Source organism: Petaurus breviceps, unplaced genomic scaffold, assembly GCF_028583685.1.
Source record: "Petaurus breviceps papuanus isolate PSGF00001 unplaced genomic scaffold, PetGlider_PUasm1.0 90491, whole genome shotgun sequence".
NCBI classification, from domain to species: domain Eukaryota; kingdom Metazoa; phylum Chordata; class Mammalia; order Diprotodontia; family Petauridae; genus Petaurus; species Petaurus breviceps.
The window spans coordinates 523,683-544,478 of record NW_027187263.1 but is presented as its reverse complement, the minus strand read 5'-3'; the positions used below and the strand labels follow the sequence as shown (position 1 = coordinate 544,478).

Genomic DNA, 20,796 nt, shown 5'->3' with positions numbered 1-20,796 from the left:
AAGGAGAATAACTAATAGACATGAAACAGAACACATCTGCCAGTGTTTCTAGAGCATTGTTTCTTGGACACTGACAAATCACAGAAGAGTTGGATAGCACCTCAGCAATCACCAAATCTAATACTACCTGAATAAAAAAATTCCTGCTATAACATACTCCACACGTGGGCACCCAGCCTCCACTAAAATATTCAGTGGGGAAGAGGAATCCCCCACAGACTCTTAATATAGCCCAATTTATTTGTGCATGGCTCTAATTATTTAGGAAAAGTTTTCCTGATATTGAGCGCAAATCTTCTTCTTACAACTTCTAACCATTGTTCCTACTTCTTACCAAATCTAATCCCTGTTCCACATGACGGGCCTTCAAATACTTAAACACAAGTATCATATTGCCCTGAGCCGTTTTTTCTTCAGGCTACACATACCTAGTTCCTTCAATCGATCTTTATTCAAGATATATTCAAAACCCTTCACATTCCAGTTCCTTCCTCTCCAGCTTATCAAATGTCCTTCCTAAAACAACTTATCATGAAACAATCTACTGACATGAACAAGACTACAAAATACTCTGTAGAAATAAAGGGAGACATTCAGAAAAATATTCAATGGATATAAAAATATAACAAATTAAGTGCCAGACCAAATTATCAAGTGTTACATTATAGAACTAGACAAAACAACAGCATTCAAGTGGAAGAAAAAAATCAAGAATCTTAGGGGGGGAAATAGAAGAAAAAAGTTGGAATGAAATAATTTCAGATTACCAGACCCCACACTAGACTTAAAAGTAGTAAGGATCAAAATCATTTGATACTGATTAAAAAACAGAAAAGTCTACTATCATTGGAATAGACTAGTAAGCAAAACCCAGAAGCAAACCTAGTAGTCTAATACTGAACAAATGCAATAACACCAGTTTGTTGGAGTAAGTTCTCCCTATTAAATAAAAACTGCTGGGACTAGAAAAAAATTTTGGTAGAAATTAGTTTTAGACCAACACTTTAACCCACATAATACAATAAACTAAAAATCTACCACCAAGGGGTAGATATGATAGGTAATTTTGGAATGAAGCAAACATTTTTTTGATGTGGGCAATGTGTTGAATTGTTTTGCTTCGCTATACTTATTTTTAAAAGGAAGGGTTTCATGCCACACTTTTATAATCATCTTCTATACAAATTACACACATAAATACACGCGCATGTACATTGGTGAATTTCTTTGCTAAACAATAATGTATTATTGAAACAATTCCCATCTTTCCTTCTCATCACAATTGTTCTGCTCCTTCCTCACCCCCCTCCTCCCCCTTCCTAATTTAATTCTAGAGTAATTCCCATTGTTGCTGGGCTAATTTCCCTAAGAGATCCTTCACAGCTTTCCTCAGAAACCTTTTAAGTCTTGTCCCCTCAAAATTTAGGATATATATCACTTTTGCCTGGTTTTTCTCATTCTACATCAGAAATTTCAAGAGGAAATATTAGCTACCCCTGGAAGGTTTCTACCAGTGGCCAGTTGTAAATTGATTCCTACACTTTTTGAAGTATGGAATTTTTTTTAAGGCAAGTGAAGAGTTACTAGATGTTTTGTGTTTGGCAAAATGAATGCAGTCAAATACGTCTGGATTATTGAAGTCTTATTTTTATTATTATAACAATATATTTCTCTACCATGCTCATTAGTGGGAAAGCTCATCATTGGGAAAACCTTATCATCATGCAAGATCCCATTGGCCTCAGGATTCCATTTCAACATCCCTTCTGCCCCCCTAATTGTAGGGTGAAGTCATGAACTCTATAACCTCCAATTTAGGAGGAAGCTCAGTTCAGATATCTCATTTCTCACCTAGCTACACTACTATGGAACTTTTCTGACTTCACCATCCCCCCACATAGTGTACTTATCCTTCTTCCCTTTCAACTCCCTTTTTTTGTGTTGTCTTCCTCCATCAGATTGTAAGCTCCTTAAAGAGAGGCATATCTTTGGGTTTTTTTTTTTGTATTTGTATCCCCAATAATTAGCAGAGTGCCTGGTCCACAGACATTTAATAAATGTTTACTGACTTGATGAAAAACAATATACCTCTGTGCAAGGCTTTTAATGTGCTGTGAATTCATTTCCTCTTTCTCTCCAAGTGATCTGATAGTGGAACCATAGATTAAAAACTACAACAGACATTTAAATAGTGAGCATTTATATAGTGCTTCAAAGTTCACAATATGTAATTTAAATACATCATTTCATTTCAGCCTCATAATAGTCCTATAAAAAAGGTACTACATGTATTGTTATCCCCAAATGAGGAAAATGAACTTTTGTAAATGTTAAGAGTCAGAATTTGAAACTAAGTTTTTTGATTCCAAGTTCAGTTATCTATTCACTATTGCCACTTTTCCTCACAGTGGCAAATATGCTATGTTAGATAATTGGGGGGGAGGGGGAGGAGGGAGAGTCAAGATGGCAGAGTAGAAGCAGGAACCTCCTTGAGCTCCAGCACCAACCACCTCCAATACCTGTAAAATGTGACTTGAAACAAATTTTAGAGCTACAGAACCCACAAAGTGACAGAGAGAAACAAATCTCCTGCTGAAGGCACTCTGGCAGGCCAACAGGAAGGGTCTATTGCACAGAGCTGGGAGCCGAATGCAGTACTGTGTGAGTTGTGTGGCCCAGATCCAGGGTGGCCCCTACCAGTGGCACAGACCCACCAGAGCAGACTTCAGGAGAATGAATCACCAGCAGCTGTGGCAGTTTCTAGACTTTTCTATTCATAAATGCCAAAGACAAAGTAAAAGGTCAGTGGGGAACCCTGTTGGAACTGGGTGACCAAAGAGTGTGGTCCGGCCCCTGCCCCCAGGGTGGGAGGTGGTGAAGGCATGGCGGCTGCCTCTGAAGCTCCTAGCCTACAGATCGTAGTGGGACCAAGTGACTATTCAGAGGGTAATCATTCTTGCTTTGACCTGCTTGGATCTGGGTCACTGTCTCGGGCGGTAGTCCTGGGGTGAGAAATGCCAGTGTACCAGAGCTTGTGGTGCCTGTACAGAAGGTACCCTCCTCAGAGCTCTGACAACATTTGTGAAAACCCCAGCAATTTGGGACAAAGCTCTCTCCACTCTGGAAGCAGAGTTCTACCATGGCAAAGAGTTCAAAAGTCAAGCAACTGGCTGGCAAGATAAGCAAGCAGAGGAAGCACCATCAGACTATAGTATCCTTCTTTTGGGGACAAAAAGGATCAAGACACAGAACCAGAAGAAGTCAACAGAGTCCAAACTCCTGCATCAAAAGCTTCCAAGAAAAATATGAAGTAGTTGGAGTTCAAAAAGGATTTTGAAAATCAAGTAAGTGGAAAAAAAATTGGGATGAGAAATGAGAGTGATGCAAGAAAATCATGAAAAGCAAGTCAACAGCCTGCTAAAAGAGACCGAGAAAAATACTGAGAAAAATAAAACCTTAAAAAAAAGGATAACTCAACTAGCAAAAGAGGCCCAAAAAGCCAATGAGGAGAAAAATGCCATAAAAAGCCAAATTTGCCAGATGGAAAAGAAATTTCAAAAACTCACTGAAGAGAATAAGTCCTTCAAAATCGGACTGGAGCAAATGGAAGCTAATGACTTTATGAGAAATCAAGATACTATAAAACAGATCCAAACAAATGAAAAAAATAAAAGGGAATGTAGAATATCTCATTGGAAAAAAACCACTGACCTGTAAAATAGATCCAGGAGAAATAATTTAAAAATTATTGGACTACCTGAAAGCCATGATCAAAAAAAGAGCCTAGACACCATCTTTCAAGAAATTAACAAGCAAAACTGCCCTGATATTCTAGAACCTGAGGGCAAAATAGAAACTGAAAGACTTCACTGATCACCTCTTGAAAAAGATCCAAAAAAAGAAAACTCCTAGGAATATCATAGCCAAATCCAGAGCTCCCAGGTCAAGGAGAATATTACAAGCTGTCAGGAAGAAACAATTTGAGTATTGTGGTAACACAATCAGGATAACACAAGATCTAGGAGTTTCTACATTAAGGGATTGAAGGGCTTGGAATATGATATTCCCAAGGTCAAAGGAGCTAGGATTAAAACCAAGAATCACCTACCCAGCAAAACTGAGTATAATGCTTCAGGGGAAAATGTGGTCATTCAATGAAATAGAGGACTTTCAAGTATTCTTAATGAAAAATCCAGAGCTGAAGAAAAAATCTGACTTTCAAATACAAGAAGCAAGAAAAGCATGAGAAGGTAAACAGGAAAAAGAAAGCATAAGGAACTTATTAAAGTTGAGCTATTTACATTCCTACATGGAAAAACAATAATTGTAACTCATGAGACTTTTCTCAGTATGAGGATAGTTGAAGGGAATACACACACACACACACACACACACACACACACACATATGTATGTGTGTGTACACAAATAAGTATATATAGGAGAGTGTATGTGTGTATCAATACATATGTGAGTGTGTGTATATTTGAGTAACTGTATACATAGACAGAGGGCACAGGATCAGTTGAATAGGAAGGGATGATATCTAAAAAATAAAATTAAGAGGTAAGAGAGGAATATATTGGGAGGAGAAAGGGAAAGATAGAATAGGGTAAATTATCTCATATAAAAGAGGCAAGAGAAAACTGTTACAATGGAGGGGAAGAACAGGAAGGTGAAAGGGAATGGGGTCAACCTTATTCTCATTGAATTTAGCTTAAGGAGGGAATAACATACACACTCAATTGGTTATCTTACCCTACAGGAAAGTAGGAGGGAAGGGGATAAAAGGGGGGATGATAGAAGGGAGTGCAGATTGGGGAAGAGGGTAGTTAGAAGCACACACTTTTGAAAAGGGACAGAGTCAAAGAAGAAAATAGAATATGTGGGGGGTGGTATAGGATGGAGGGAAGTATAGTTAGTGTTTCGCAATATATCTACTATGGAAACATTTTGCATAACTAGACATGTTCAACCTATATTGAACTGCTTATCTTTCCAGTGGGGGTGGGTGAGGAGGAAAGAAGGGAAAGAATCTGGAAATCAAAGTTTTAAACTGGGAAATAAGATACACAGGCACTGGGGTACAGAAATCCATCTTGTCCTACTAGAAAGTTAGAGGGGGAACGAGGGAGGATATAAGAGAGCCGATTGGGGAAAGAGGTATTCAGTAGGCTGGATATTTTTGGGTGGGGAGTAGGGGAAAGACAGGAAGAGAATTTGTAACTCAAAATCTTGTGGAAATGAATGTTGAAAACTAAAAACAAACAAATAAAAGATTAAAAAAAAGAAAATTGGAATGATATCTAAAAAGATGTAAACTGAGAAAAACTCTTGGACCTATAACAAAACATAGGGAAGAAATACGATATCAAAATAATATTAAAAAGCACCCATGGGGGCAGCCAGGTGGCTCAGCTAGTAAGAGCACCAGGCACCAGAGTTGGGATGACCTGGGATCGAATCCAGGCTCACTTAGCACCACACCCGGAAATAACTGGCCATGTAACCTTGAGCAAGTTACTTAACCCCAATTGCTTTAAAAAAAAAAAAAAGCACTCAGGGATCAATTTTTCAAGATGTAGAAAAGTAGTGAAGATTTCAAAAGAATGGGAAAAATAAGGCTGCTTTTGATTTTTAAGATAAAAATATCAGCAACTATCTACTCACATCTTTCACATCTCTATAAAACTTTGATGAGTGGTCTATGAATAAAAATAAGAGGGGTATATGGAAGTTTTTAAAGATCTTTTTTATACAGCAAGTCACATCTTAGAGCAAAAAGTGACTACAGTAGGGAGAATATAAAATCCATTATTCTTGTTTTCAGGCTTCAAAACAGTTTTACTTTCCATTTTTTGGAAATAATATAGAAATTGTTAAATTATAGTATACTAATTTAGTGGGATATATATTTTGCAATAACAACAAGTATCCAGGGAAATCTGAATAGACCTTTATAAATTAACAAAAAGTTTAAAAGGTATAACTAGAAGAACAGAGCCTTCTAATCACAAACATGTAAAAAAAAAAAACATTAGAATAAATGGGCCAAGGGAGACTTAGAGGAAATGAATGAAATAGTGTTGATACTTCATAAATTAAAATTAATTAAAATATAAAGCTACTAGGACCATGGAGTTATTTTATTGATATTTAATCTTGAATTTCCAGTAAGTCATCATTTTTAAAATTACTTATACTCAGTATAAAAAAATATAATTTAAAAGGCTCTTTTCCAACAAGCTATATCTTCTTTTACAATTTAAAAGTAAGTCTATGACATATGACCAGAAATAACTTTTTTCAATGATCCTACAAGTATAAAAAATCAAGTCCCATAAAACAGAGGACATATTCTTTCAAGGGTTCCAGTATATGCATGACACTGTCATCACCACATCTAGCCTCAGAACACTACAGGCCATCTTCAATGAAATTCAGGGCCAAAAGAGATGAGACTAACCATTTACAACGGAAAAATCAGAGTGTGTGTGTATGTATGTGTGTGTGTATCTATCCATAATAATTCATATTAGAATATGCATTATTCTAAACTAAGATATACAACTGAGCAAACAGACCATTCCATCTGTGTATGTGTGTATAGACATATACCTATATGCGTGTATATGTATGTATACGTATGGGTGCATTTATACATGTACATACTATATTGTATAGCCAAGCAAAAGCAGTTCTCCAGAGGACTGCTGCTGTGAATAGCTTTAAAGTTCTGATCACATAGTATACTGAACTCTCTATTTATTCATCAATAAACTAAGGTAAAACATTCACAGAAACCAAAGTACAGCATTGACAATGCTGTAACATAACTTATCACTCAAGTGAATACATAGCTTTAAACAAAAGATATCATTCAGTAAGTCCTTAACTCAACCGTCCTTAAGGAGCAATCTTTTTTTTTTTTTTAAAGCAATCGGGGTTAAGTAACTTGCTCAAGGTTACATGGCCAGGTGTTTCTGGGTAGGTGCTAAGTGTCTGAGCCCAGATTCTATCTCCAGGTCTTCTCAACACTGGAGCCAGTGCTCTTACTCGCTGTGCTACCTGGCTGCCCCAACTATCTCTGGTTTTTTTTTTTATTTGCTTTTTTTGGAGGGGGGAGGGTAGGACAATTGGGGTTAAGTGACTTTCCCAAGGTCAAACAGCTAGTTTATTTTTGTGTCAATTGTCTGAGGCCGGATCCGAACCCAGGTCCTCCTGACTCCAGGGCAGGTGCTCTATTCACTGTACCACCTAGCCGCCCCCAAGGAGCAATCCTTCTTAAGGGACACAAAATACAGAGGTCAGTTTTCCCACCCCTAGATCACACTGTCTTAATCTCTCAGTCAAAAAGCCTTCTTTCTTCTTGATTGGAGATTAGTTTTCAATCATTCTTAAGGGGTACAAAGTACAAAGTTCTCCCACCCCTAGGCCACAATAAATCATGATCTCAGTCATTTGCTTGCCATTACATGTATCTATATATCTATATCTATAGATAGATCTATCAATATAGTATACACACACACACACACACCCACACACACACACCAGGATGTGTATTATTGGAAAAGGAGGTATAAATCAATGTACATACCCATACATAAAATAAGAACCAAGTATTTCAGCTAATTAAAGATAGACCTACAGATGACTGGAATAGGCTGAACAGCATTTGAGAAACTATCTACAAGGCTTTCAAAAAACCCAAATATCTCAGTGACAAAAAATTTGTTTGCTTTGCTTTTTTAAAACAGCAATGTTTTGCCAATGATAATGGAACAATATGCTCTCAGAAGAAGGAAAATTTCAAGTGACCAAAGGACAGCAAACAGTACGTGGCCGATGATGACCTGATATGAGTTCTATCATCGATGACATGCATGAATGTAAAAGGAGGTAGACAAGTCAAGTAGTAAGAGTGAGGAATAACAGATAGACTGAATACTCTATTGGTATCCACAAAATATTAATAGAATCCAGGTACATTCCTTTTGTAGTCCTTTGGACTCTTATTATCCCCTAATCACATCATTAGGAAACCTCATCATATTGAAAGATCAAATCAGCCTTGGTACGCATACCTCATCAGAACTCTTTGTCTCTGACAGAAGGCAGAGCCATGAGCCCCAAAACCTCCATTTAATATAAGGAGGGGACTCAGGACTACCAGCTCTTCATTTCCAACCAACTGTACTTGTTTTGTACTTCTTTGGACTCCTTCATCATGCCCAGCACCCCTTTAAGCTTTCTTTTATGCATTTTCTTCCCCTGTTATAGTTTAAGCTCCTTGAGGGCAGGGACTGGGTTTTTTTTTTCTTTCCATATTTGTACTGTTAGCCTGGCACATAGAAAACACTTAATAAATGTTTACTGACTGAATGACCAATAATCCTTGCTACTGGAGAGGTTGAGACTAAAGGATCTCTAGAGCTAGTCTATGCTAAAATGGTAAGCCCTTGAAAACAAGGGCCACAAGGTTACTTAAGGAGGGGTGAACCAGTCCAGATCAGAAAATGAAAGAGGTCAAAGCTCCCATGCCAATCAAAGTGAGTCTGGGCTGTAAGTAACCCTGACACTTCTAGCCTGTGCTAGATAGGAAGAGAGATGGGACAGGCAGGCAAGCAGAGACAAGCCAGGCAGACAGACAAGCCAGACAGATAGTAATGTGCCTTTGGACTCTTATCATTCCCCTAGTAATTTCATCACTAGGAAAATTTATCGGGATAAGAATGTATTGAAAAGTTAGAACTTTCACTATAATGGAAGGAGTACCCAAACAGATGAGATCAGATGTAACCCAATAAAGGAAGTACTTCTCAGTACCTATTCATATAAAGAGTGACTATGCAAAGCTACTGATAAAGATTCAAAATTTCAACATGACACTCATGGAGCTTAGAGTACAAAGGATTACAAAGTACTAAATATTTTTATTCCAAATACATGAAGCTAGGAATGACTAATTTCTGTTGACCCACAATTTAAAACTTTATATCACTATCTGAAGCTCCATCAGAAGACATTATGAAATTTTCTAGAACTAAAACCTATAAAGAAATATGATTATCTGGGTGGCTATGTGGCGCAGTGAGTAAAGTGCAGGCCCCAGAGTCCGGAGGACCTGAGTTTGGTTCCAGCCTCACTTAACACCCACACACACACACACACACCCCCCTCCCACACACACACACACAAACTAGCCGTGTAACCTTGGGCAGGTTACTTTACCCCAACTGCCCTCCAAAAAAAAAAAAAAAAGAAATATGATTTTTCAACTATGTTTATCTTTGTTGCCTCAAGGTCCTTCCTAAGTAAAAAAAAAAAGATCCTAGTAAATGACTAATAAAATATCACGTATTAGATTTGCTGACATATACCTGCTCTTTTCTTACCCTCTATAATTATTCCAAAGTCAAAAGCTAATGCTGTTCAAGATGTGCACCTATTCTTTAGTCTTCTGTGGTGTTCCTAAAATAAATACTAAGCATTCCATTCAAATGGTAAATTCAACTACCACAAAGTATTTTATGAAATGTCATCATCACTTCCCAAAACACCAACGAGCAACATAGTTCAATTCATTAAGTTAAAATTGTGATGGCAAATATACATATATTCATATAAATCTATATAAATTAATGCCATCTCATTTTTAAATAAAAACACAAAAGCCAAACAGATCTTAAAGACATTAGTCCTTCAAATAATGATATAAAATCCTTGAAATTGTTTTCTTCTGAATCTGTCAGGATGATAAAGAGGAGACAATCTCAAAATGCTTGGAAAACATTTCTTCTTCCTTGGAAGATAAATGAAATTTTCTTGCTGGTAGTATGTTAACATCAAAGAGATAATATGCCCTCTGCCCCCACCTCAAAAAAAAAAAAAAAAAACTCAGATAAATGACAAGTGTTATTCCAGTCAGCTTGTTTGAAATATAACAGGTCTTTGAATTGTAATATGAAAGTTATTCCAAAAGACTGTATTCAGCTTCTATTCCCAGCTGCCTACCAACATGCTTAGCAGTCCTTCCCAATCTGCCTTTGACCTTTCTACCTCTTCTAGCTTCTTCCTTTACAATCAAACTTTTCCCAAAATTTGTCCATGTCCCATACCTCAACTTCCTCACCACCTAATTTCAATTCAACTCCTTGTAGTATTATTTCCTTCTCTACCACACTATTGAAACTTTAATGTCTCTGGTGACATCTTAATTGTTAAATCAAATGCCTCTTCCATTTTGAGATTTTATCCAGCTTGATCTCTATATAACAATAGATGGTATAACATAGATGATCTCTAGATAACAATAGAACAACCTGCTAAAAGGGCTCTTAACTCTGTGTCATTGATCCTGTTAGCTATCTATGAAGCCTATGGATTGCTTCTCAAGGTGCTGGGCCTGGAGTCAGGAAGACCTGAGTTCAAATCCTGTCTCAGACATTTACTAGCTGTGTGACCCTGGACAACTCTTCTTCCTAACACCTTTAAAGATGCACATCCCACAAATTTCTTTCCTCATATTTCATTTTCTTCTCTACATTTACCCTCTTGCCAATCTCATTCATTCCTAGAGCTTTAAAACTACTTCCAGATTTTCATCTGCAGCCCTATCTCTCCCAGTCTCCAGAACTGTAACCCCAAATGTCTGTTGGACATCTCAATTTGCATGCCCTACCAACACCTTACACTCAGTATGTCAAAAACCTAGTCAGGGGTGGGGACCTGTGGTCTAGAGGTCACATGTGGCTCTCTAGGTCCCCACAGGTGGCTGAGTCAAAGGGTGGCACTTGAGGACCTAGAGGGCCACATGTGACCTTGAGGCCAAAAATTCCCCAACCCTGATCAAGGTTATTGTCTTTTCCCAAAAAAGCATGGTCCTGATGACTTCACTATCTCTAGCAGTGACTCTACCATTCACATAGTCTTCCAAGATCAAAAGTCAGTTATCTTTGAATTTTCCATTTCCCTCACCTTTCCAATAATGGTATCACTCTATATTTGCAACATTCCATATTCTCTCCCTCTATTTCCATCCTCACACACCCTAATATATTATCCCTAATTACCTAAACTAGTGCAATAGCTTTCTAAATTACATTCCCACTTCCATTTGGCCACCTCCCCATATAGCTTTCACTCCCAAAGCAGTCTTCCTTACACCTAGATCCCATCGTCTAACTGATGAGCCCCCTTGAGCTCTCCTTGAATCTTTGAGGTATAGGCTCTGGGAGCCATAAAAATGAAGAGGTTACCCATAAAGAGGGCTAAAGACCCCAAAATACCAACACACCGGGTCCTGCCCAATGAATCTGACTCAAGTCTTCTCAGCCAAAGAAAAGTAAAGTTTGTTAAAATTTCACTTGTATTGGACACAGAGTAAGCCTGTGCTAGGTCATTCTATGGCGCTCTCACAAACATGGAGACAAGATGGGGTTTTATATACAAAGGTTGTGGGAAGTCTAGTAAAAGAGGTCTAGATCCAACTACAATGTAAGGCTTATGGCCTCATACAAATGCCTCATCAAATGGGGTGATTTAATCAGAGTTCAAGGGGGGGTTCCCAAAGCCTGTACCTCAAAGATTCAAGGAGAGCTCAAGGGGTCTCCCAGAGCCCATACCTCATCATAATAATCCTCCTCAAAACCCTCAGAGAATATGACTGACTATACAACTCCTGGTCTGCAAGACCAGGCCAAAATATATATACTCTTCTTTAAAGAGGAAAAAGCAGTAGCCTTAAAAAAAAAAAAACATAAAGGGAATATTAACAGGTAAGTACCGTATTTGGGTTGGGAGAATTGAATTAGTTCCATTTCACTCTCAGAGTAAAACTGAAAAAGGTCATACATAGGGAAAAATTAGACTTAAACAGCAGCAAAACAAGACCAAATGGATTTCCCAATTAATGTTAATAAGATGTCTGGGAGTCTGTCATCCAGCCCCTCCACGATCTGGCACTATGCTATCCTTTCAGAGCTATTTCACACTCTCCTCTATGTAATCTCTGCCTCAAATTGAACTGGTTGCCTGTATACCCCCTGCTGCTTTGCTGTCTCCATGCCTTTGCTCACTATGCATGCCTTTTTTACCAAGCCTTTCCACCTACAGCTGTTGAACTCCTACCTACCCTTTAAAGCCCAACTCAAATACCACCTCTTCAATAAAGCTTCTGATGCTTCCCCTTGGCAAAGGGGTTTAACCTGGTGTCCCTGAACTTGCAGAGGTCTTCGCTGTTTTTTTTTTTAATTTGATAACTATACTTCAATATAATTGGTTTCCTTTGAAAATGAAGAGAGTTACCCACTAAGAGGGTTTGGGTTGCTCTGGAGACTCCAAAATACCAACAGGCCTGGTCCTGCCGAATGAATTCAACTCGAAATCTTCTCAGCCAAAGAAAAGTAAAATTTTATTAAAAGTTCACTTGCATTAGACACAGAGTAAGTCTGTGTTAGGTCCTTCTATGGCACTTTCACTCTTCTATGGCATTGTATGGCGCTCTCCCTCTACAAGGTGTGAGATGGGGTCTTATATACAGAAGGTTGTGGGAGGAATCTAGGGGTGGTCTACAGAAAGAGTTTGGGGAGGGTCTTCAGGAGAAGTCAGATGAGGTCAACGAGTGATTTAGGATGGGAAGCCACCTGGAAACCACAAACAATGGTGGGCTAGGCCAATTCAAGGGTGTATTGATATTTTGATAGGCTCAAGGGTGGGAAATAGATGAACAATGAAGGGCTAGGCTAATAATAGAGCCTGTACCTCAACAGAGCTTAAGGGGGCTCCCAGAGCCCATACCTCATCAGTAACCCTATGTATTTTATGCATTTAAAAGAATTCATAGGATTTACCAGACTGCCAAAAGGGTGTATAATCTCACCCAAAAAAAGGTCAAGAACTCCAATTTTCATACAGACTTTCTTCTTGTGAACAGTTCTTTGTATATATGTAATAATCCTCTTATTATAAGCTCCTTGAGGGCAGGGTCTCTAAATATTATCCTAACCCCCCATTACTCCATCTAGCATAGTGTTCTGTATATAATAATTTAAGGAATCAAATCACTAAAAATTAGCCAATTACCTTATATTTTCAAAAAGGTATCTTATCTAAATATCTATACCCTTATTACTACCATTTAATATAGTAATAGTTTACTTAATGCAATCAAAATCACTAAAAACTTAGCTAAGGACCTTTAAAAACATAGCTATGTCACTTATTAAGAATTTACAAGCTAGATAACACTTTAACCTTTGAGGAAACAAAGATTTTAACTTGAGAATGCTTAAAGTACATTTGGTGTTTAAAAGAAATGAACCACCTGCACAGGTATCAAATAGAAGTTCTGAGGGATACTTGTGAATATTTTAAGCTTTCATACATTTGAGACTTAGTACCAAAGTGATTTTTCTTTATGTTATCTGGGACTATCACACAAAAGGACAGAAAGAAAGAAGCCTAAAGAGTAGCAGTTAAGAAAAGGGAAATCACTTGAGGGTCTTTTAGGCACAGGCAATGGAAGCAGCTGCTTAAAGTGCAACAAAAGAGACAATATTAAAAGTGTCCCTTTCTAAAAAAGCATATTTTTAGTGCCACAAATTCTGTCCCTGGTATAACATGCAATTGGGGCAGGGGAGAAAAAGGGGTTTTCTGTCAGTCAAGTTGTGAATTTCAGTAAAGAAGCAAGTATTTTAGGGGAAAGTTAACACACCAGGTGTTACAATTTTAAACCTGGTCTAGGGCAGAAAAATACTTTGTCAATGTAAGCTCTACCCTACTTGTCTCTTCCCCTAGATTAGAGCTGGTGAGCTTTCTTATTATTATTTCTTCTTTTGCTGGATTTTAGAAATGCAATCAATCCAATAAACCTGTGAAAATGAAAAAGGAATCAAGACATCTTGAAAAACACAAGGTTAACAAATTCAAAAGTATAAGCAGTAATCAAAATAAGTTTTTCATTTCTCTGTTATTTAAGTGATACTGATGTTAATTTTCCCTATGAATATGACACAGTCTCTCTGGGTCACATTTTACTGATGAGGAAAATGAGGGGGTTGAACTAGATGTGATCTGAGGTCCCTTTAAGCTCTTGAACCAGGATTCTATTTATGCCATGCCCGACTTTGGTCATCAGTTGAAAATCTACTAATCAGAAATTCCCTGAACTTTAATTAAGAGTCTTTTGCAAAAGTCTATTCCTGTTGGAAAAGCTACTATGCAGTAATAGTTGATAGACAATGCAAAGAGGTAAAGAGTTTCCAAATGAATTTAAAAGTAAAAAACAAAATCCACATCTCCTTGACCAAATGTCCACCTAACACACACATGCTTATGACTTGGTACTTATGTCCACATTTGACTTCCATAACTGAAGAGAAAGCCAGTGAAGTCAGCACATTTTGCAAGGCAAGTCAGAATTTCAAAAGGAGATCTACAAGAATAAAATATCAATGGAAATGCAGCAACTGAAAATGCATGACTGCATCAACCCAGGTCTCCCAGATCGAGGCAAAATAAGCTGCTCCTTATATAGCAAAAATCATTCCCTTCAAAGGAGCAAAAAGGGAATATTAGCAGGCAAGCAGTACATGGTAGTGGAGGACGGGAGAGAATCCGGATTAATAGGATTCCGTTTCTCTAATGGGGAAAGGTAATAGTGATGGAAAAGCAGATTTAAACAGCAGCAAAACAAGATCATATGGATTTTCCAGTTAATGCTAATAAGGAGTCTGGAATCCAGCAACTGTATCAAAAGGAGGATTAAAAGGCAAGTCGGTGTAGCTAGCCAGTTCATCGCTTAGACTCTTCAGCAGGAGGTATGGCAGCAAAACGAGGGGAGAGGGGTCCAGCGATTTAGAGAAAGGCTCCATAGGTCCTTCTCTCAAGGGAATGAAAACTAATCGCCCCAGCTCAAGGAGAGCCAGGAGCCCTGGAGGGACACAAGCTGTTTGCACCTGTCACTGCCACCATTTCCTGTATAAGAGGGGAGGAGGCGACAAAGTTGCCTTCAGGGTCTCAGAGGAAGGGAAGGATGGAGCTGAGGAGGAAAGGCAAGGCCGTAAGAGCCCAGAGCGGGCACCTTTCAAGCCCTCTGCCTTCCACAGGACATCTAGGACCCCAGGGACCAGGATCCTTACAGACAACCCCTTCCCGCGAGGCCAGAGCAACTGGACACGCTCCAGGGATCTGGGTTACGAGATGAGCACAAGGGTTGGAATAATAAAAGGAGGGAGAAAAACTGGGAAAGGCTCGACAATACCATGTATACTCGTCCTCCATTTGGCTGTAGAATTCATTCAGGTCCAGCAGCTCCACTTCATCCAGCAGGGTCGGAGCAGGGGAGGCCGGAGCCGACGACCCTAGCGGAGATGAGCCCCCAGGCTCCTGCCCCCCACCGCCTCCCCCTCCGCCTTCTCCCGGCCCCGGGAAGCCGGCGGGCGATGGTTTGAAATAGACGAAGGGGGATTCGGGTTGGGCCAGGCTGGGCAGGCAGTAGGTCGCGGGGAAAGCCGGGCTGCCGCTGCTGCCGCTGCCCCCGCTGCTCAGGGCTAGCGCCAAGCCCCCCGCGGCGCCTGCGGCCGGGGGGTTCAGGGAGCTTCCAGCGGCGGGCGGGACAGTCACGGTCATAGCCACGGCCGGAGGGGACAGCGGCGGCGGGAGCAGTAGCAGGTGCGAGGCGGGGGAGGAGGTGGCCGCTGTGGGGTGGGCGGAGGAGGTCAAGGAGGAGGCTGAGGCTGAGGCTGAGCAGGAGGAGGAGGAGGAGGCGGCGGCGGCCGCGGCAGCGCTGGCCGCCCGGCTCCGCAGCTGCTCGTTCTGCTTCTCCAGCTTGCGCACCAGCTCCTGCAGCTTCTTCACCTCCAGCTCCGCGTTCACCACGCTACCGGAGCCGGCTCCGGGGCCGCCCCCGCCGGGAGAGCACTTCACCTGCTCCGCCATCATCTGCGGCGCGGGCGGCTTCAGCAGAGCTGCCTCCATCCTCCGCTCCCGGACCCTGGAACCGAGGCCGGGGCCACCTTCTGCGCGAGCTGGGGTTGCCGCTACCGCTGCCGCTGCCGCTCCTCCTTTCCTCCTGTCTGCCCGAGCCGGGCGGCCAGCACTGCGGGTGCAAAGAGCGAGCCTCCTGAGAGTATCAGCCACCTGCCCCAGCCTCTTCCGGCCGAGCGAGCGCGAGCAAGCGGCCGGCAGCCACCAAGTTCTTCTGCACATGCTCATTGGAGCCCCCTCCAGTCCCACAGGGCTTTCAAGAGCAGGGCTCCGCGGCTCCGGGTTTTTGCGGGGGCCGGGTGGGGGGCGTGGCGTGGCGTGGGAGCGGTTGCGGGGGATGCGCTTTGATGTGAGGGAACTGTGAACTGCGAAAGGGCGGTGCCGGATCCCCGGCTAGGGGTCTTGGTGGCGAGAACGGAAACAAGCACCGGAGAGCCTCTGCCCAGGTGCCTAATTAAGGGCGTGGTTTTTGCAGACTAAAAGTTTCCCTCCCTCTCATTCATCCCTAACCATTGACAGAGCCTGTCTGGTGGGCGAGCATTGTTTCCCACGTGCTAGGGGAGGAGATGTGAAAGTACCTTAGGAGGCACTCACTGCCTCCTGTTAGAAAGCATATTTACCCGGAGACCGAGCACCCAGGCTCGAGGTGGGCTGTGGGCTTATTCACCACCAATTGCTAAGAAAAATCTATAATTGTGAATACCAGTGTTAATTCACAGCCATTAGGGTGCACACACTATACCGGTTCGAAAAACTACCAGGCACTGCAACACAGATACAAAAAAAAAATAAAACCGTAGGAGGACTTAAATCCAATTCACGCAAGGCAAGACATCACTCCATGATGTCATTATTCCTCTTGAGAAGCTTTTCTCAGAATCAAAATTTGCTCGTTGAAATGGAACTCAAAGGTCTTACAGGAAAGGAGTAACCACTGTGACACACTGCAATATACCCAACAAAGGGTTAACAAATCTGTGAGTATGGCCATGAAGGGGGAACCCAACATTGCACTTTGGGATAGTTCTGAGTCAATCTCTCCTGCAGTCAATCTTAAATTTGTCTCTTTTGCATCTTCCACACGTTGCTTATGGTTCAGCCCACTGGAACCAAACAAGTCTAAATATCTCCAATACATGACAACCCTTCAAATACTTGAATCCAGCTATCATCTCTCTCTTTCAGTCTTCACTTCCCCAAGCTAAAACATCCCCACTTCCTTCAATGGCTCATTTCCACTATTTTTTCCATTGACTATTTTTTCATAGGGAGGTTCTGGAACCTAGTCCTAGATTTTCTTTTCTTTTTCTTTTCTTCTTTTTACTAAACTCATATTTTCTATTTATTAGTCCTTGTAGCAAATACTGCTTCACAGGTTTCCATGGACTTTCAGGGAAGAACCAGGAATCCAGAGGACATTTTAATCCTTCCCATCATAGAGCATCAGTGCACAGAGAAGAGGACAAGATTCCTGAACTCTGTCTTCTGGTCCCACTAGTCCAGACTGGCCTTGAACTTGACACAATATGCAGGTATTTGGAGAATCCACAAAGCCTTATCCAGCCTTCTTGGAATATACAAATTTCCCAGCAACCTTACCTCAAATAATAAGGGAACTTTGAGGGTCCCCTCACCATTGATGTTCTGGAAGCCTGGGGAATTATTTCTGCTTTATCAACAAAAGATACTTGAGCTCAGGCACCACAGTAAACCACATGAACTTGGATGGCAGTGACTGGAGCCCTGGCTTTGTCCCTGAACCACTAGACTACAGCAGCAGGATACAATACTGGTACTGCCCACATTCTAAATTCTAGAATCTATTCCTAAATTTCTACTACCCAGATTTGTCCAAAACACTCTTCTTCCCCTTTCACCCTCCACTCTAACAAATTTCCCTATTTCTGTTGAAGGTATCATGCTTCAGGGATCCCAGGTCTTGTAATTTCCACATTATCTCAGACTGCTTGCTCACTTTGCTTCACCTAAACCAGTTGCCAAATCTTGCACCTTCTACAGCCATATTTCTTCAATTTCCTCTATTCACACAGCTACCACCTTAGTTCTGGGCCTCTTTACCTCTCATTTAGATTATTACAACAGAGGCAGCTAGGTGGTGCAGTGAATACAGCACCGGCCCTGGAGTCAGGAGAACCTGAGTTCAAATGTGCCCTCAGCCACTTAACACTTACTAGCCCTGTGGCCAATTGTCCTGCCCTCCCCCCCTCCAAAAAAGGAAAAAAAAAAGAAAGATTATTACAACAGTCTCCTGTTTTATTGCCACTCCAGTCTATCTTACACAGAACTGCTAAAGTAATTTTTAGGGACTTCTTGAAAATTTGAGTATGTCACTCTCTTACTCAATCACCGCTAGTGCTCTCCTAGGATGAAGTGGAAATTCTGCTTAAATTGTAAAGTCTTTCACAACCTAGCCCCAAATCATCTTTTCAACTTCAAATGCATGAATTGACCTTATCTCTGCTCCTCACACCACACTTTATTTTTTTTTCTGCTTTTTTGGAGGGGGGAGGGCAGGGCAATTGGGGTTAAGTGACTTGCCCAAGGTCAAGTGGCAGGCTGGACTTGAACTCAGGTCCTCCTAACTCCAGGGCCGGTGCATTATTCACTGCACCACCTAGCCACCCCCACACCACACTTCTTTCAACTTTCACTGGCTATATTCCAGGGTTTTTTGCCTCCACTTCATTGCTGTACCCTCTCTCTCCAAGACTCACTTAAGGGCAATCTTTTGCAAAAACCTACACCTGATTACCCCAGCCTTTATTACCCTCCTCCCCAAGCTATCTCCTATTTAATTACTTTCATGTAGTTAAATAGGATGCTTACATAATTTAAGCTAAACTTAAAGCTTAAATCATTTAAGGCTGCACTAAGACTTTAGAATGTAATCTCCTTGTGAGTAGGGATTGCTTTATTCCTTGTACTGTAGCTCTAGTAACTAGCACAGTACTTGGTAGTGCTAAATAAATATATTTATGTGTATGCTGTATACATGAGTGTGTATATATATATATATATACATAGGTTCATATGTATATATGTTTTCTAATGTTGTTGATCAATATCCCAGTTTCCAATGCAATGAGTAATGGAAGTATATCCATAAACAAATAAACAAACCAGGTAAATCTTTGATATAAACAGAAGTATGATCCTGATATCTGTTGCCCTTGACCATCCCCATCCGCCTACCTTCACCTCTCTTAGAAACTAGGATCTAACCCTGCACTCCCCTTTTTTTGAGTTTCAATCTATCTCCAGTCTCCTCTGGATGTCACTAAAACCTGGAAAAGTGGAGTCCTTCAAAGGAAAGTCCTAAGTAAAGGGTCTATGGAAGGATTTTTCGCATGCTCAGTAGCAGATGCGGGTAAGCAGTATTCCTGTTACACAAAGAAGGAAAGAGACGGGCACAATGGGAACAAAGAGCTACCGGGCTCCACATTAGCAAAAGAAATAAAGAAAAGGCACATCCTAATGCAAAGAATAAGAGTGATGTGATAAAGAAATGCAGCCATCTTACAACAGAATTAACACTCCAGGGGATGAAATTAAGATGAATAGGCCCCTCCCCTATTTTTCCGATTATAGCATATAGGATAAGGTCTGATTTTATTAATGTACTTGTAATTGAGGAGCTCTAGAATCATGTATTATTTTCAAAATATCAATAATAATAACAAGGCATTAATCAAAGGTTAGATTCTAAAGTTCTTTCCAGCTCTAAAAAAAAACCATATACCTTGCAATTTAGACAGGGAAAGTATAGGAAGCTAATCTGTTGTTAAAAATTTGCAGAATTCTTCATCCATCTTCTAACAAAACAATCCCCCCTCTTAGAATTTCTATAGTGGAAAATGGCAAATTCCTGGAGAATAATTGAACCCTTTCATTCCTTTGTACTAAAATACTTTTAAATTCCCTATGAACTATACATTGGTGTATGCACACACACACACACACACACTCTTCCATATAGAGGCACTCAAAAAATCAGACTAATTTTGAGTCAGCTATCCCCCCAAGATGTCAGTCTCTTTAACACATATAATTAAAGAGGTTGCTGGTGTCAGGGTTGTAATTAAGTAGTCTTAATTTTGATGCAAATTTGTAAGCTTTTTATTTTGAACAAAATTAACTGTATAGTTGCCTAGTTCTTTACCAATTTTTTTTTTTTGCCTTTTTGAAGGGCAATTGGGGTTAAATAACTTGCCCAAGGTTACACGGCTAGTTTTTGTGTGTGTGTGGGTGTTAAGTGTCTGAGGCCTGAACAGAACTCAGGTCCTCCCGACTCCAAGGCCGGCACGTTACTCACTTCGCTACCTAGCCGCTCCCAAAATTTTTTAAAGAAGTATTTAAGGAGTATTGTAAACTGATTTTAATCCGTACAGTATAAACTAAAAAAAAATGATGTCCTTGTATTGTGAATGATGTGTTGAAAGGATGCATTATGATATCATGGATTCTGAGCTGTAAGGAAGCTTAGAGGTCATTTAGTTCAACCCCTTCTTTCCGAGTGAAGAAGTTAGGTCTAAAGAGCATGGATGACTAGTCTAAAACAATACAGGTAGTAAGTGATAGAGTCAGAATTCAATCCCTTGAGGCCCTTTGATTCTTAAATCTAGCATTCTTTATAACAATACAAATTGTGTTCTGATTACTTAATGTCTTTATGTTAATATGCTCAATGGATTTTTTGGGGTCAGTCCTGTTGATTAGGGAAAAGTGGTTATAGAAACACTACTTCTATAATGCATAGGTTTATAGAGTTGTTGAGGGTGCAGGAGAA

The 20,796-nt window shown here is 40.4% G+C and overlaps 1 protein-coding gene across 2 annotated transcripts in view; it reads right to left on the bottom strand.

Annotated features, from left to right (window-relative positions):
* The window catches only part of SLAIN1 (SLAIN motif family member 1), an 86,642-nt gene extending 70,441 nt beyond the window's left edge, over positions 1-16,201 (bottom strand). The window contains exon 1 of one of the 2 annotated variants that reach the window (XM_069062641.1): positions 15,265-16,201. In XM_069062641.1, coding sequence (XP_068918742.1) covers positions 15,265-15,980 — 716 coding nt within the window. In that variant the 5' untranslated portion in view covers positions 15,981-16,201. The remainder of the gene's footprint in view (positions 1-15,264) is intronic. The other variant, XM_069062640.1, reaches the window with a different exon arrangement.
* Positions 16,202-20,796: the final 4,595 nt, after the last annotated feature.